Below are 17,020 nucleotides of genomic sequence, written 5' to 3' on the forward strand. Positions count from 1 at the left end.
CGATACCTCCGCTTTGGAAAACCATTTGCCATTATCTGCTCTGTTGGAAATATCCATAGCCTATGGTTCAGCATTTCCACTCATGGGTGTGGGGCCTACAAAAGTGAGTCCAAGCCATCAGGACACACAAACCAGAATGTTCGTAGGAACATGATTTGTAATTGCCCCGATCTGGAAAAAACCCAAGTGCCCACCAACGGTGGAGGGACTAAATAAATTGCGGTAGTCGTGGAATGGAATACCACACAGGAATGGAAGTTAACACATCATGGATGTATTCAACAACATGGAAAAAATCTCACAAACAATGTTCAAGGAAAGAAGCCAGACCCCAAAGAATTCCAAATGGTAGGCTTTCGTTTATATCAAGTTCAAAAATCAGCAAAAGGAAATCACTCTGTTTCGGGATGCACCATGGGATGGTAACATTGTGAGAGAAGCATGGAAATGATTATGGTAAATGACAATGATTGTCCTTGGGTGGGTGGGAGGAAAGGGGATGGCTTACAACCGGAAAGAAGTAGGAGGGAGGTTTCTTGAGAGCTGGCAATGTTCTCGTCCTTTGACTTGGAGTTCCACAGACATGCCCTTGACGATGATTCATTAAGCTGTACCTTTGTGTTTTTTGACTCTCTGCACGTGTGTTACCCACCTCTCCCATATACAGATTCTCATATACAACTGTTCCCGAGACTAGAATTTGAATCTGGGTCTCCCTGAACCTTACACCATACTGGCCGTCAGCCATGGTCTTGGGACCCTCCATTCAGCCTTCTTTATCTACATTTCCTCAGCCTCTAGGCTAGGCGTTTTTAACCTGGGGTCCACGGATCCACTTCAGGGGTCGGCAATGCCCCTGATGCTGTTTGTCTGTTACTTCGTGTGCTCATGTGCCTTTTTTCTGGGGAATGGTGCCCATGTCCTCTTTGGATTTGCAGAGTGGTCTGAGGCTCAGAAAATGTTAAGAACCATTGCTGAACCCACTCTACTGGCTTAAACAAACAAAGGGAGAGACAAGGTCGTGGAAAGTCCAGGGGACTGCCTGCGACACGCCAGAGTCACATGGTCTTTGTTCCCATCACATGTCTGCTCTTCATCTCTGTCTGTGCCACCTCGGCTGGCACCAGAGCTGTCACCAAGAAGGCTCTGTGTGTGGGTGGGGTAGCTGCAGCTCCCAGGGAAGCAGGCAGGTTGGGCAGGCACCCCACCCCGCAAAGTGTCTGCTACAGCTGCGAGTGGAAGGAACACTCAATCCAGAAACCTCTGAGCTGGGGTTTCCTAATCCACTCCTAGGTCTCTTTCTCAGCTCACTCCAGTTTTGTAAAAATTCAAATGAGGGTCCAGAAGCCCAGGTGACTGTTCCAGGGCTCACACCCAAGAAATCTCAGGCCAGGTCCCAGGAACTCAGCCTCCTCCTACCCCCTGCACCGCTCATTTGCCTATGGCTTTCCAAAGCTCCTGTCCCCCTTCCTTCCGCCTCAGCAAGGGCTGGAGGGCTGCATTCTCAACACACAGAGCCCACATTTCCACTGCATTTCCCCCCACTTGTCTTTTCAAAAACGGCTTTCTGGTTTGTGGACACTCACTCTCCTGAGACCCTCACAATAGGAGACGCTGACGTAGGAGTTAAGAAATGGAATGTTCACTGGCTGATTCCTCAATGTGAGCTTCTCCAGCAGAGCCAGCGTCATGGTGTGCACCTCTGGACGTCAGGACAGCTGGTACCTCTCACATGGATTCTTTAAGCAATTTTCTGAAGCAACTCTGGGCAGATCACTCTTCTTTCAGAGGACTGGGTCTTTGAGGTTTATTCCAGTTAGGGTTCTCTTGCATTTAGGACATTTCTGGAACTCAGTCATATGGTGATTTGAATGTGTTTTGGGGTATTCTCTGAGAGGCAGCCCAGATTTATACAAATGCATAAGGGATACAGGGGTTCAGTTGGGCCTCAGAGATACCTAGAACCAGGAATCTCTACTGATCACTAGACACTCTCCATTCCTGCCTCGCTCTGTTGGTCTCATTTTCTTAGATCAGCTTTCTCCACTGGGCTGGAAGCATGGCTGCTAGCTGTCCATGTGTCTCATAATTTTGGAGGTGTATCAGTCAGGATATGCTGCAGAAACAAGCATACTCTACAATTTCAGTGCCTTAAAACAAGAGGTGTGTTTCTCAACAACTGTTCCATGTTTTTTCATGGTCCAGTGGCGGAGATGGAGCAATGAGCCTGTTCTCTCAGCCCAGCCTGACTGGGGCTGCTCAGGCCGAGATGAGAACAAGCTGCTATGAGGGCAAAACAGCAGCTATCTTAGCCCTGGAGAAAGTGACAAGGATGCTTCCTCAGAAGAGCAGATGCTTTAAAATACAGTATAAATGAGCAAGATGGAGGTGGAGAGGGAGGGTTCTGGGTCAGGTAAAGGAAAAGGTGCCTGGAAATGTTTGCATGTAAGACAGACAGGGAACATCCAAGGGAGCAGAAACAATTCACTGAGGCTTTCCAACGCCCTCTGCTGGGGAGATGTGTGACCTCGGACAAGCCTCAGTTTCCTCTTCTGTAAATTAAGGAAAATAATAGTTCCTGTCTCCCCAGGTTGTTATGAGGGTTGAATGATAATGCCTATATATCTCTAGCACTTTTAATCAAAAACTCTTGATAAATGCTATAAATGTGACCGGCATTGAGGGGCAAGCATTATGGATGCTAGAACCTGGTTATCTGGATACAAATCCCTGCTCTGTCCTTAAGCCCTCTGTGTAGGAATAAAACACATACCTAGCTTAACGGGTTTTTGTAAAGATTGGGCAAAATAACACGGGTGTAGTGTTTGTACTTGGAACATTCTGGTGTGTCTGTGTGCTTGCGGGTAGGTGGGTGATGGGTGAAAGAGGTCAGCAGGGGCCAAGGCATGCCCTTCAGTTCCAGAGATACAGACTGATCCAAGTTTACGAGGCCTGATGCTTAGACAGTTCCTGTTGCTCTAAGAAAAGAATGCAAAATTATGAATACAAAGTTAAGCATGAATGTGAATGTTTGGTCAGAAGGATAAAAGGAATCACAACAAATACAAAATTTTAAAAGTTGTCCTGTCCTGCAAGCATCACGAAATTCAGAAAAATACACAATATTTTTGTATTAGTTACTTGGCATCCTTTATTATAATTATTTTCCTATATTGTCTGGCTGCATACTCTTTAATCCCTTCTTCATACCAACAATGATTTTGTTATATTTCTGTAGAGAAAACAGAAAGATAATTCAGCCTCTCTTCTAGTGCGGTTGATCAAAATTTGTTTTTTATATGGCTAGTTTGGAACTATTTATTCCAACCCCACAACAAATATGTTCCTATGATTCACTCTTCTTCATTACATTATTAATCCAAAAGCCTAATTACTATTTTTATTTGAAATATGTCTCTTCGCAATGAATTACTGTGTGGGGCATTATCTGAAATTTATTTTGTTATTCTTAGTGTCAGAATAATTTACTTCAATTTCATTGCTCATCTTTATTTCTTTTGTTTCACAAACTATTTTTTTATTATATGAATTTTCTCTAGAGGATTTCATAATTATATTTAAAGATACAAAAGAAGGCACTCTTCTTATTATCCACATCAGGAGTCTGGAATTTCTCACTTGTTTTATTTGAAAGTTCTCAAAGCGCCTTTCCAAATTATGGTTAAGACAGAATTTTCCCAACTCAGCCTCCTCTTAGCAAGACCCCAAAATACCCTCAGCCAGGACAATGTCATCTGATGGAAGGGAAGTGTGATAAGGAAAGACAGAATGAAAAACAGTGATTATAATGGCCATTAAAACATCTTAGTTTTTGAAATTTTACAAAGACATATTATCATGTGACCCTTTGCTTGGGTCTCTCCCATGGCCTTAAAGGGTCCAAGAAGCTTAATCTTCATGGAGTTCTAGGTAAGCCCACCTCCTTCAGGAAGCCCTCTCTGAATGCTCTTGGTGAACCCATTTTTCCCTTCCTCACTGCACTGATCATACGGTATTGTATTTGTGGGTTTACTCCTGTTTCCTCTTGCCAGCTCCCTGAAGGCAAGGGCCCTTGTCTTCCAGACCCTAACACTGGCGAGTGTGTTTATTAAGTTCGGTGTTACACTGTAGCTTGGGAATTCATTTGAATCAGTTTGTATTACGTACAATGCCCTAGCCTAATGTCTAGCTTATTGTGACTATTACAGAAATTAATCAGATCTGACTTGTGCCCTGAAGCACCTTTCAAGGGGACACAGGTATCTATAAAAATACCCTTCAAAAAATAGCTTATTAGAACTTATTTTCTGTTATATATCCAATCCGAGTTGCTTATAAAAAATAAAAAAACTTCCTTTTGAGACAATTATATATTCACATGTAGTTGTGAGAAATAAAACATCTTGCATAACTACAGTACAATATCACAGGAAATGACATTGATACAATCCACTGAATTTGTATAGACTTCACCAGTTTTACATACACTTGTGTGTGTATTTAGTTCTATGCAATTTCATCACATTTTAGGAGTTGTTTTTAAAAGTATCTTAATGCTTACGTATTTTTAGAAAATGTACAAGGTAATAATAAGTTGACTTGAAATAGTACTGAATAAAGGCGCTTATAATCTTGCATTTAAGATTCGGATTTTACTCTGAAGGCGGGGGAAAAACCACTACAATGGTTAGAATGTACATTTTTGAAAGCGCAGTGTCCATAGGGTGGAAGGATGTACTGGTCGTAGAGGAGCCACCTGTCAGACCGAGACTGTTCACCCTGTCTTTGACCCTCATGGAATCTCCGGCTGAGCACTGGGAAGAGATGCCTACACAGGCCAGCATCTCACTAGGCCCCGCCCACCTACCATCAGTCCCCGCCCCCTCTTCGTCAGGATCGCGTTGTCTCGCCGAGGGCTCCGCCCCTTTGCTCAGGCCCCTCCCACAGCACCACGCACTCCTCTGCCTGGCCTTGAGCTCCTCTTTAGGCCCGGGCCCACCGAATTTGGCGGATTTGTGGAAAGCAGAGACCTGAGTAGTTAAGAAACCTCATAAGCTCCGTCGTGGGCGCTTCCCTTCCCGGGCTTCTCAACTCCCGATGGCGGTCAACAGGAAGGCGGCTGCCCTCGGGCCCCTGCTTTCTGATGCGCCTTTTCGCGAGGGAACTGCGGACTGTCGCCTTTCACTGGCCGGGATTGGGTTTCGAGGGGTGACTGAAATTCCAGGCTGTACAGGACCTCCAGCTCTTCCCAGACTACGGGCGCTGAACCTGGGCCTTCCGCGGTCCGCAGAGCATGGCAGAGGGGCCCGGCCCGGGGCAGGGACGGCGGGAGAACCTGCCCGGGGGCCAGGCATCGCTGTGTGCTGGGGCGGCCGGCAGCCCACTTTCCCCCTTGGTAAACTGGGGAGGGGCGGGGCTTGCGTGAATGGGGCGGGGCCTGCGTGAATGGGGCGGGGCCTTGTGGTGGGTAGGTGGGGCCCGCGGGAAGTGGGCGGGATCTGGAGACCGGAAGCGTGGGCCCCATGAAACTGTCGGGCAAGCTTGCTGAACCGTTCCTGAGCGCCCTGCCCGGAGAATGCAGTGATGGGCAAACTGCGGACAGCTCAGTGGGGGAGACAGACCGTAAACCATCCTCACAAATATATAATCATGTAATTACAAATTGTGAGAAGTGTTGTGAAAGGAAAATACAGGGGACTATGTGAGTCTCCTGGGGGCCAGGGTACACTTCCCTCCGGAAGCTTCCTAGTCAGATATAGACCCAAATCCTGGCACTTACCAGTAGGGTGTCCTGAACAAGATGGGTGGTCAAGCTGGGTCATGAACTCTTGGGTCAGAAACGAGGCTTGACCCAAGCCTTGTGTAAACTGGCTCTTTGGGATTTCCAAAGGGTAGTGCAGAAAAGTGGGAACCTTGGTGGCTTCTTGGAATATGTATTTGTATTTATACAACTACATTCTGTGCTCTTTTGGCTGTGGTCTGAATGCTTGTGGTCGCCCCCAGATTCATACCTGAAATCCTAGTGCCTGATGTGATTCGATTTATCTTTTTTATTTTTTGAGATGTGATGTCTGATCTTATTTGTTACTCTTAGAAAATCTCATTTTTGACAGGACTCAGATTTAGGGGTAGAAGCTCTCCCAAGAGGACAGCCTATGTCTCTTGGCCATCTGTTCCTGGCATTTTTCTTTAGCCTCCTTCATTCTCTTGGCCAAAAGTTGAGCATATTCTGCAGCCTCTTCGTATTTTTCTTAGTTCGCTGTTTCTTCAGAGCAATACACTGACGTTTGTGTTGCAGGACACATGGAGTAACAAGACGCTGAATCTTGGGTGCTTTGGTCCTAGGTTTCTCACCTTCTTTGTTTAGGGCTTTCTCACAACATACCGGCGCACATCATCTTCTTTAGAGAGATTGAAAAGTTTGCGGATTCTGCCAGCTCTTTTGGGCCCCAGGCGACGAGGCACAGTAGTATCAGTGAGACCAGGAATATCTTTCACGCCTTTTTTAACATTGACCATGTTAAGAACACTCATCCACAGTGCAACCCCCAATAGATTTGCACTTTCTTTCTCCAATCCTCCTTGCTCTGTAACAGGAATCCCCTTACGCAGGAGCAGGTGGACACGGCCATGGGTCATGACATCCTGCTTCATGGGAAACCTTGTTTGTCGTTCCCACCGCTGATTTGAACCACACAACCCTTCCATTCTTCACCCAGAGCGTCAGCAGCAACTTCTATGGCCACATGCTTCTCATACAATGTATGAAGTTTGCGTTCATCGTCCACTTCAATGAGTTTCTGGCGGCCAGTGGCTGGGAAAGAGATGTTCACCTTCATCCGGAAGCAGCCGATGGCCTCCGGGGCGCCACGAAAAAGATCCCGATGTGATGGACTTAAAGGTGGAGCCTTTGGGAGGTGATCAGGGCTAGAGGGTGGCATCCTCATGAAGGAGATTATTAGCCCCTTTACACAAGAAGCCCGGGAGAGCACCTTTGCCCTTCCCACCATGTGAGGCTGCAATGAGAAGTCAGCATCCCACCCGTGCTGGCCTGGATCTCAGACCTCCAGCCTCCAGAACGGTGAGAAATAAATTTCTGTTGTTTATAAGTCACCCAGTCTGTAGCACGTTTTGTTATAGCAGCTGAACGGACTAAAGACACCCTCCTTGGAGGAACTTTTCTGACCTTGTCCGGAACGTAAACTGTCTAGGTAATTAGAATCCTGGCTAGGTGATCCCACAAAGCACTGTGCTTCATTACAAGGTACAGGTTGCACTGTCTTGTAATTCCTTTGGGGCCTCCTCAGCAGCTCTAGGCTTCTTGAATCCTGGCTTGTGTTTTAGTCACCTCTCTCTTTCCAACATCCAGCAGCAGCAGCAGCAGCTTTATCACCACCATAGCTCACACTTGGGCAGAGCTTTCAGCGTGCCCTGCTCTATTCTAACCTCTTTACATACCTTTGTGTCAATCTCCACACTCGAGCGCATTGTAGCCACTTTATTGAGTTAATAAATCAATAAGCATGATGGAAGGAGAAAAATCACTTTTTTTTTTTTCCCTTAGGAGCTCTTGGAAAGCTTCACAGAGGAGGTGACCTGGAGGTGGATTTTGAAAGCTGAGATCACCAAACAGAGAAGTGGGAATTCGTCGTTCGGGAGTAGTCTGGGCAGGTATGAAGGGCACGTCGGGGAATGGTGATTAGGTAAGTGTGGCTGGATATTGAATGTAGCGGGTGAGGACGGGGGAAGAGAAATATCAGGACTGGAGTAATACTTACTTGGATAAACAACGTCAGACATACTTGTTAAGAAGGAAGAGTTTTGGTTTTGGTTTTGAATCCGCTACATGCATCAGATGTCTAAAGCAGTCATCTTGAAAGAAGGGGGTGAGTTGTGTGTCTTCCAGGAATGTGCTAAATTATCTTCAGGAGGTGTGGGAATTTCTATTTTAATTTTTATCGTACCCTTTAAATGTTTCTATTTTGGTACAACTTTTAGGACACCACTACCCAGTAGAATTTTTTGTGATGTTGAAAATGTTTTATGTCAGCACTCGAAATGTAGCCAGTATAGCTGAGAGACTGAATTTTTAAATTTTTTAAAATTTAAATTAAATTTAAATAGCTACATGTGGCTAGAGACTACTGTATTGGCTAGCACAGGTTTAGACTGTCCATTTATACTGTAGTTTATGTATATAAATGAATACATACATTTACAAAAAGCATGTATGTGCCACTCAGGTTGTTACTGATGACATATGCAATCAAAAATGTTTGCAGACCCTGGTCCAGAGACCAAAATTAAAGTACAGAGCTGGAACAAAAGTACTGAAAATTGCAGATTTCGGGTTACCCTGGGGGATTGGTCAGAGACATCTTAGAATTAAAAAAAAAAAAATTCAAGATTGGAAGGGATCTGATAGGTCCTTGGTTTTCTTGAGGAAAGTAAGCTGTACCATGCCAGACTTTCTATGTCCACCTCTCGCCCAATTATTTTCTCTCTAGCATGTCTCCAATTTGTGATGACATAATTGTTCATTTACTTGATTATTGTCTGTCTCCTACCAACAACTAGACTATAAGGTCCCTGGAGACAGGGCCACATCTTTTTGTTTACTACTGTTTGCCAAGGCCTGACACACAATAAGTGCTCAAAATGTATTTGCTCAATAAATGGTTGGGGGTGTGGGGAGTGGGGCTCACACTGGGAATAATGAGAGATTGAGCTAAGCAGATTTTGGGAGGTGGGGACAGGGATTTCTAAAGGGCCTTAAGGACTCTCTAAGCAGTTAGTGCCATGGGTCCAGCCGAGTCACCCACTTCTATAAACTATAATAGAGTTTTATCTGTATTGTTTGACTCATCACTTCCTAAAATGACTTTTTAAGTGCCCCTGCCTTCCCGTCAGCTCTTTTCTCTTCACTTGCATTTTTCGAACTTTTATTTTCGCATTACGATCGATACATTTAAATTCTGTTCAGTAATGATACTTAAGCCTTCTGTACTTTGTCTATTCATTGATTCTAACAATTTTAACTCAATAGCCATTCTTCATCACCGAGTCAAGTTGTCTTTGATTACATTTGCGTGTGTGTGCATAGCTTTTCACTTTCTGAAGTTTCAAATTGCCTTTCTTCTTCTCTTTCTTTCCTTATACGATTTGCCTGTCTCATATTTTCAATTTAAAAGAGAAAACTCTCCCTCATACAGGTGTGGCAGTCAGGGTTGAATCCGGGAGAACCATTGTGTGCGTTATGGGAGACGGCATTTATTATAGGAGCTACATCACATTATAGTGGTACCTCGGTTTCGAACGTAATCCATTCCGGAAGACCGTTCGAGTTCTAAAACGTTGGAAAACAGCTGACAGCTAGGCCTCAGGATCTTGCACTCAGCAGAAGCCACGTGACATGTTCGACTTCCGTGGTGTGTTCGGAAACCGAAGCATTTACTTCCGGGTTTATGGCATTTGTCACCTGAAATGTTCATCAATGGAGACGTTTGCAAACTGAGGTACTACTGTATATGTCTAGATCTGTCCCCAGCCACGTGTGGGAAAACTAACCCCTCCCCCCAAATTTCTCTCAATTCCTCTGACTCATGCATTCTCCAAGACCGACAGCCTTGTTCCTCCAAGTATGGTCTGCCTCATTGGCTTCACTGGTACTTTGTTAGAAATGCAAAGTTTTGGCCCACCCAGCCCCACTGAATCAGAATCTGCATTTTTGCCAGGTTCCCAGGGCATTTGCATGTCCAGTGAAGTTTGAGAAGCACTGGTCTGAGTTATCCTGTGGAGTCTGCCATTTTCCTCCTGGCCTACGCCAGCTCATTGCAAGGTGACTTCCCCTCACCATCGGCCCTAAAACTGCTCGCTTTACCCCTGAGGCCCTTCAGAGCCAATACCCTCAGTGCCTGAGGAGACACTCTCATCGCTGTTAATAATAACAACAATAATAGATACTATTTATTGCTCACTTACTATGTGCCTGGTATTGTGCCAAGCTCTTTATATGTATTGTCTCATTTCACGCTCACGAGCCTCTGTTGCATGAGTATTATAATTATCCCCATATAATAGATGAAAAACTGACGTTCAAGGAGGAGAAATCACTTGCCCAAAGCCAGTAACTGATACATCAAGGACTCAGATCCAAGCCTGTGTTTGTGTGCAGACTCCAGAGTCTGTATTTTTAAAACATCGAGATGTAACATACATACAGGAACGTGCACATCTCATCAATGTAGGATGCCCCTCAAGCCCTCTTCATGCTCCTTGCCAATCACTAACCTCCCGAGGGTCGTTTGTTCCCTTCTATTTAAGCCAGATTGACTGGAGGTTTCTGCTCCCTGCATCCTCATGGATACAGCTTGCCTATCACTTGTGAGGGAGGGTTTGTGCCCAGAAAACTCAGCTACTCCTTTCTGGAGGTCTTCTCCGCAGGCTTCCCGTGAAGCAGAGCTTCTCTCTCCTCTCTCTGAGGCAGACTGTCTCCCGCGGGCCGAGAGGACACACCAGGACGAGCTCCAGAAGGTGGATGCTCCCAAGGGGAATCCTGCCTCTTCCACTGTTGGGACGTGACTTTCGGCAAGTGCTTCTCCTCCTTGAACCTCAGGTTCCTGCTCTGTAAATTGGGGGCCAAGGATCCCAGCTCGCCTCACAGGGTGTTTGCGAGATTCATATGAGATGATGGGAGGGTGTCGTGCGGGAGACCCTGCTCGCTGCGCCATTTGTCGTGCGGGACGGCCTGCGGGGTCTCTGCTCCCACTCCCCATACAAGAACGCAGGATATGGTGAGGCCAAAAAGGAACACCCACGGAGCCATAGGTAGGGGAGTCATACCACTATATTCTCTCTGGCGGCACTATACTCTCACTGGAGGCTGGATCCACACTGTCCACAAACCGCCATCCACACTTGCCAGCCCAGCCGCCATCTTCTTGCTAGCCCCCATTCTTTCCTTCTCTTCTTTCTCTGCTAGCGTAGCCACAGCAGTTATATTAGTGGCCAATGGCTCACTGGTTACAGCTGACGGCCAACTAGCCACAGCTGATGGCCATGCAATCACAGTTGGCCATTTACTACCTGAGCCAGCACCTGTCTATGTGAGGCTGAGAGCCTGGAAACTACTTTCTGGGGCTCTGCCCCCACAGAGGGAAAGTTGTCATAAGCAAAAAAGGGCTGCGGAGAGGCCACAGACGTGCCCCTCTCCAAGCTGGTCAGTGCCAGACCTGGGACTTGCCCCCCAGGGCAGTGTTTTCTCTATCATAATATGACTCAGCCTCTGGGTCATCTTATGCTTTTCTGTCTTTTCCCCAAATGCCTAAATGGGCCCCGAGGTAGAGCTGTGTCAGAGTTTCCTGGGGCATTTCTCTCAACCAGACAGTCCCCACCCCCGACCTGGCGGGGCTCCCTGGAGCCCAGCTTTGCCAGGCCTGGAGTGTAACGCGTTGGCCAGGATGTGGCTTTGTTGTGTCTCTGGGCTGCACACCCCCCTCTCCTAGAGCCACTTTTGCTCATTTCTCTTGGGAGCTGCCTAGCTGCAGAGAAAAGCCTTTGGAACCCTTCTCTTTTCAGCCAGCCTTTATTGAATTTCACCTCCATTTTTTTCCCTTTCCAAATAGGAACATCGTTTATCTTGGACTTTGAGTCGCAGAGGTCTTGAAGAGCTTTCTCTTTTCCCAGCTGCATTTGTTGACACACAGTCAATCTGTTTCTTGCCTCCATTCCCCTTCCCCCTGCTCACCCCCCAAGCAGGCCATAAAGTGTCTACAGCTGTGCCCTTTATTACCCTTCCCTTTCTGTGCCCACAAGGGGGACGAGCTGAAATGTAGCACAGCCATTACCGCTGACAAACAAGGGACAATTTTAAAACATTTTTGCTTTTCATCGGGGAAGCCGATGGCACAAAAGAAAGTGCATCATTTTATTGTAAATGCTTTTTAAATATGGGTCACTCGGCCATAATCAGCCCCAAAGGACGAAAAGTTCAAAGTGTGAAAGCAGTCACACAGATACGCAGTTTTTCCCCCCTTTGCCTTTTAAATTATGCTAATTGACACCAAGAAAAATAAGGACACACACTCCATCTCCAATTCCTTACAGGGAACAGTGTGTGAAATAAGTGGCCCAGGAACCCTAGCTGCGGGTCAGTGGAGTCTTTTTCCTTTTGCTTCTCTCTCAGAAGTTTTAAGACTAGGAGGCTTGTGGTCTGGTCTTTCAGGATGAGTGATTTTCTCAACCCTGGTGGCATAGGAAACTCTTACCATGCTTGCTGAGGACTGCCAGAGGTGGAGAGGGCTGCCTGCAGGCTACCCGTGTGTCCCTGGATGTCTGGGCCTGACCAGGGGCAGGGGGAGAGGGCAGGGGGTAGGAGGGGTGTGTGGAAGGTGAGGGGTAGGCGAGGGGAGAGCTGGGACCCTCTCAGCAATCTTAAAATGGGATATTGATGTGGTGATTGCTTGGGTTATGATGAGAGAGTAGAGAATGTAACACACCACGTTCAAGGAAGATGGCCAGAGGTGTCCCCTTATTGCCCACCGCTGGGCAGTCTGCTCTTGTGATCAGAACTTGGCTCTGCCTCTGGGCAAAGGACTGGGTGGGGGTGGATCCCATGTCCAGGCTTTGAAGTTTACTAGCTCTGTTAACGCACCTCTCTGTGCCTCAGTGCCCCTGTCTGGGAGCTGAAGGTGGAAGTGGAAAAACTGTCCCCACACAGCATTGATGGGACCTACAAATGAGTGCATGTGTAGGGTGTGACTGTGGCAGGCACGGGATGGTCCATGGAAATGTTTGATGAAACTGATTCTGAATCAGGACGTGGGGCCCAGGATAGGATATCTAGGCTCTGTGGCTGGCTGGACAGTTTTCCAAGACATTCAGACTTGAAACTAGAAATGAAATCAAACGGTATCAAGGGATGCTCAGAAAAGCTCCCTAGATGACATGCATAAAGAGGAGGCATGTTGGATCAGGCTGCTGAGCTGAGAAGGCTCCCTTCAATGGGCAGAGGGCGTCGCTTAGGATCTGCCCGTCTGTGTTTGAGCCCAGCTCCACTGCTAAGTGACTTAAACTGTTTAGGCCTCCAGTTCCCATCTGCAAATCAGCAAGAGTAACAGTGGCGGTGCCTTATGGTTATTGTGAGGCCTGAAATGAGATGAGTCATACACAGTACAAAGCTCTTAGTGTCACAGGTAAGCACGTCTTACCTTTACTCTTATGATTCCTGAGAACATAGGGGTGAGAAATGGAGACTGGTTGATGATGGCTTCCCTTCCCTGCGGTATTTCTTCCTTCCTTCTTGCTTACTTGCCAGATTCATGGTTTTGCACAGGTTTAAGAATCAGCCGCAAATCAGTGTGGAGAATGTAAAACATAATTTTGGGGTCACACAGATGGGCATAACATTCCCGTTCTGCCAATTCCAGCATTGTGACTTTGGGCAAGTGACTTTATCTTTCTGAACCTCAATTTTCGCATCAGTTAAACGGTATAAGAATCCTTACCTTTTGCCGTAAGTGCGCAGGGAGATAATGTAATACTTGCACGTCTTCTTTTCCGAGAGTACCTGTCTTGTGTTGGCACTGGAGAAAACAACACTGTACACTACTGATCTGGGGAGGGTCCTGGAAAGGAAGGCCAGGCTTCTTTAATAAAATATAGATGAAGAGCTCTAGAATTTTAACTCTGGAAGATTTTCCAGGGGAGAGAGTTACAGCGGAAGTACTTACAATGCTGTCCTGAGGTTTCCCTTCACTGTGCTTCTCACAGTTTGGTTCCTACTATTACCCCTTTGGTTGACGCTGCTGCTGACGAGAGCAAGCTGTGATATTGCTATGTATAATAAGTATTTGTCTTTGTCCCCATTTCTGGCACAGAGCTCCTAAAACCCTTGGAATTTCCTAAGGGTTTGATGAAAGCGATACAGGTGTATTTTGTTATGTTACTGCGGTGACTTTTGGAAAGCACCTAAGGGTGGGGGCTGGTTGCCAGGAGAACCAACCAGGTGATTAAAGGGTTGGAACGTTCAGTCCCACCCCTTGACTTCCAGGGAGGAGGGTCAGGTTGAATCAATCACCAATGGCCAATGATTTAATCAATCATGCCTGTGCTGTAAAGTCTCTATAAGTATCCCAAAAGGGTGGGGTTCGGAGGGCTTCCAGGGTGGTGAACACGTGGAGGTGCTGGGAGAGGGGTGCCCCTGGAGAGGGCGTGGACGCCCGCACTTCCTCCCCACACCTGGCCCAGTGCATCTCCTCCATCTGGCTGCTCCTGAGTCATGTCCTTTCATAACAATGGGTGATCTGGTAAGTACAACGTTTCTCTCAGTTCTGTGAGCAGCTCTAGCAAATCAATCGAAACCAAGGAGAGGGGGGTCACTGGAACCTCCCATCTATAGCTGGTTGGTCAGAAGCATAAAGGACAACCTGCATTTAGGACTGGTGTCTGAAATCGGGGGGAAGACAGTCTTGTAGGGCTGAGCCCTTTACCTGTGGGATCTGAGGATCTGTCTAGATAGGTGGTGTCAGGATTGAGCTAAAGTGTAGAACACCCAGCTGGTCTCAGAGAATTGCTTTTTGTCCCCCCCCGCACCCCCCAAATCTGGTGTCAGAAGTGTTGTGGTGCTGCTGTGAGAATAAAGGAGACACAAGAAGACTGGGTTTTTCCTACTCATGAGCATTTTTGTGCAAGCTTAGAAAAAACCTCGCTTCCCTTGGTCGCCCTAAATACAGCAAAGATTGGTGAGAAATTTTTTTTTTCAAACTTGATCAAAACAATAAATAAGGGAGAACCAAGTGGAAACAAGCACAGGAATTGCAAGAAGCCTGAAACCCAATGGCCTCAGTTTTCTGACCCTCCCAGAGCTGCCTTGCTCCCAGCTATATTTCACGAAATAGTTGTAATATTTATACTCTGGGCACCTACCAGTATGTCATGTATTTTTCTGAGTAACCTAAGAATGCTTTAAAACAAACTGTCCCACTACCGACCTTACTGCTTATGAGTTAATTCTACTTTATTTAATTGTATGTTCAGCTCTAAATTTACTTATGTTTAGTTATCGATTAGTTAATTGGCCCCATTCTGATAACAGAGTTGAAGTCTATAATGTTAATTAATCATAGTTTTGTAGACATTTTCTTTGGCTTCCTGCTTTTGTTTGGTTTGGACTATTTCTCATGTTTTCTTAAATAGCCATTGACACGTGATGTTTCTTTATATGTAAGAGTGAGACTCCGAACACCTATTTGCAAATTCTGTGTGGGCTCGCTATGCAGCCCACGGCCTACGTGATCTGGCCCTTACAGCTCTCTGACGTCGTCTGCTCTCCCTGGCTCCTCCTCCAGGCATAGGGGGCACCTCGCAGGTCCCTTATTCCTTCAGCACCTTTGCACTTGCTGTTCCCTGACCTGGACAGACCCCTAGAGAGTGTCTTGGCTTATTTCTTCCCTGCTTTCAGGTCTCTGCTCAGATAGCACTTAACCAGAGGCCGTCCCTGATACCCCTCTATACTTGGGTATGCTTCATACTTTTGGTATGAAAATTGGTGCATTTAATACCATGATAGTAACTCTCTTTTTTAACCACACAGAAATCACAGACATTAAACCATAGTCAAATTTTTACTTTCAAGAGTGTTTGTTTTGGGTAAAATGAAGTTGTGGTGTTTTAAATCTATCAGTATGTATTTTTCTTTCCTGAGTTCCTGACTACTCGTGAGCTTCTCTATCTTGAGGTAGGGGGGTGGGGTGAAGAAGGAGGGAATTAGAAATGTTACAGAAGGAAAGAAAAATTGTTTTGTTTTTTTTTAACTTTGAAGACAAAATAATAGTTTTGGAAGTTCTAATTTATTGTGAATAATGGATTTTATAAATTTATCTCCCTGCGTAATATAACGAGACCTAGTTTTGGGTTGTAACTGAGACCCCACTGCATCTCCCTTCTTTCCACAGCTTGGTTGTTCATCCCTTCTTCCTACCCCCGTGTCCTGCCTCTACTATGCTAGTTCATCTTGAGTCTCTGATACTTGTTATCAAGAGTTCTAAGTCTTTTCAATTATGAGACTTTGTTTTCTTAAGCCTGGACTTTGTGGGTGTCCTTTCCACACGATAGATGGCTGCTTATCATTAGTGTATTTCTCCTGAGAAAATACAGTCAACACAGATGGGTAAGAGGATACTATGACTTGAGTGATGCTTATGAATCAACTTTTATTCATCATATACATACACATACACACATACAATACTTGTAAAGCAGGAGTACTTGGGGATCAAGACATCGTTTCTTCACTGTGTAAATCATGCTTGGTGACAGTACAAGTTTGCAGATGCCTTGAAATAACTCTTAGCTCCACCCTCCTGCTCCCAAACCCGAAGTCGCTTGGTTCACAGGTTGGGAAGTCAGTGTTTTAGAGGATCCTTCTCATCTGGGTTTAAATGAGCTCTTTCTTTCCTTTCTCCAACACCCAACTGTGTTCATTCTAGTGTTTAAGTGTTTCTTGAATCCACCCCCTTTTCCACACCCACCACCACTGTCCCCATCTGGCCTGCCTACCCCTTGCAGGTACCACCGCATCGTGTGTCCCGTTAGGAGACACGGGACGCCTTTCTTTCTGTCCTTCTCCACGGCTTGTGTTCTGTAAACACTCCCAGTGCTTTTTGCCCGTGAGCTTTGGTTGGAGCCAGTTCTTCTGGTGGGGACGATCTTTCTTCTGCACGTGGCAAGCTCAGGCTCAGCTCAGACGTCACTTAGGAAACTTGGGTATTCGGTCCCCCGAGTCCTCCTGGCATCCAGTCGCAATTTGTAACTAACAGGTTTTGGGTATGGACTTCTCACACTGGGCACCTTGGGGGACAGGGACTTTTAATCGTGGCTGTACCCCCACACAGCGTGCACAGTGCCTGGTACACAGACGACTAATAAAACGTTTCCTGACCAAATTAACGTGGATTGGAGAGCTTGTAGGAGCCTCTCTTTGAGACTAGCTCCTGAATGGGATTCTCTGTATTGTAGAGAG

At 46.1% G+C, this 17,020-nt stretch overlaps 1 protein-coding gene and 1 long non-coding RNA gene across 3 annotated transcripts in view; both read left to right on the forward strand.

The window, feature by feature from the left end:
* Positions 1 to 3,370: 3,370 nt before the first annotated feature.
* Positions 3,371 to 17,020, forward strand: part of LOC109445784 (uncharacterized) — a 36,095-nt gene continuing 22,445 nt past the window's right edge. The window contains exons 1-2 of one of the 2 annotated variants that reach the window (XM_088796978.1): positions 3,371 to 5,395; positions 7,565 to 7,671. In XM_088796978.1, the coding sequence (XP_088653104.1) occupies positions 5,294 to 5,395; positions 7,565 to 7,671 (209 nt within the window). In that variant the 5' untranslated portion in view covers positions 3,371 to 5,293. The remainder of the gene's footprint in view (positions 5,396 to 7,564; positions 7,672 to 17,020) is intronic. The other variant, XM_088796972.1, reaches the window with a different exon arrangement.
* On the forward strand, positions 7,691 to 12,330 carry LOC148759014 (uncharacterized). The gene is made up of 3 exons (XR_016020808.1): positions 7,691 to 9,515; positions 9,735 to 9,838; positions 10,487 to 12,330. It is a non-coding gene; the product is annotated as an uncharacterized LOC148759014 (long non-coding RNA).

This window comes from Rhinolophus sinicus, chromosome 1 (assembly GCF_057876585.1).
Source record: "Rhinolophus sinicus isolate RSI-liver-muscle chromosome 1, RSI-T2T, whole genome shotgun sequence".
In the NCBI taxonomy this organism is placed as follows: Eukaryota; Metazoa; Chordata; class Mammalia; order Chiroptera; family Rhinolophidae; genus Rhinolophus; species Rhinolophus sinicus.